Source organism: Penaeus monodon, chromosome 21 (genome assembly GCF_015228065.2).
Source record: "Penaeus monodon isolate SGIC_2016 chromosome 21, NSTDA_Pmon_1, whole genome shotgun sequence".
NCBI classification, from domain to species: Eukaryota; Metazoa; Arthropoda; class Malacostraca; order Decapoda; family Penaeidae; genus Penaeus; species Penaeus monodon.
In genome coordinates this window covers 23,600,424-23,600,771 of record NC_051406.1, presented here as the reverse complement: position 1 = coordinate 23,600,771, position 348 = coordinate 23,600,424, and the positions used below count along the sequence as shown (strand labels likewise).

Sequence of the window (348 nt, the reverse complement as noted above, 5' to 3'; positions counted from 1 at the left end):
CAATAAAATTTGTCAGTAACTCAACACTGGAGTTTCTTTCACGGATATTTCATTACATATACATTTTGTCTCTCACTTATTTGTTATTTTCTCTTTTCCTCTTTTATTTTGTTTTTAACGATGTTTCTCTGCCGTTCCCCAGGGCACCCCGGCGAATAGGATTAAGCTGACCAGCAGCCAGCCTCCAGCCGCGCCTCTCAGGGACACGAGCCTCAGGCTGGTCGACGGCCCCACGCCTCTGCAGGGGAGGCTTCAGATGTACTACAAGGACAAGTGGCGCTCGATTTGCTCCAATTCAAGAAAGTGAGTTGGGCCGATTTCGGTTTGTTTCGGTCGTGCCTTTACGCG

At 48.3% G+C, this 348-nt stretch overlaps 1 protein-coding gene across 1 annotated transcript in view; it reads left to right on the top strand.

Annotated features, from left to right (window-relative positions):
- Nucleotides 1–348, top strand: part of LOC119586365 (protein bark beetle-like) — a gene marked incomplete in the record, with an annotated part of 82,897 nt that overhangs the window by 32,274 nt on the left and 50,275 nt on the right. The window contains 1 exon segment of the mRNA XM_037935077.1: nucleotides 143–303. Coding sequence (XP_037791005.1) covers nucleotides 143–303 — 161 coding nt within the window.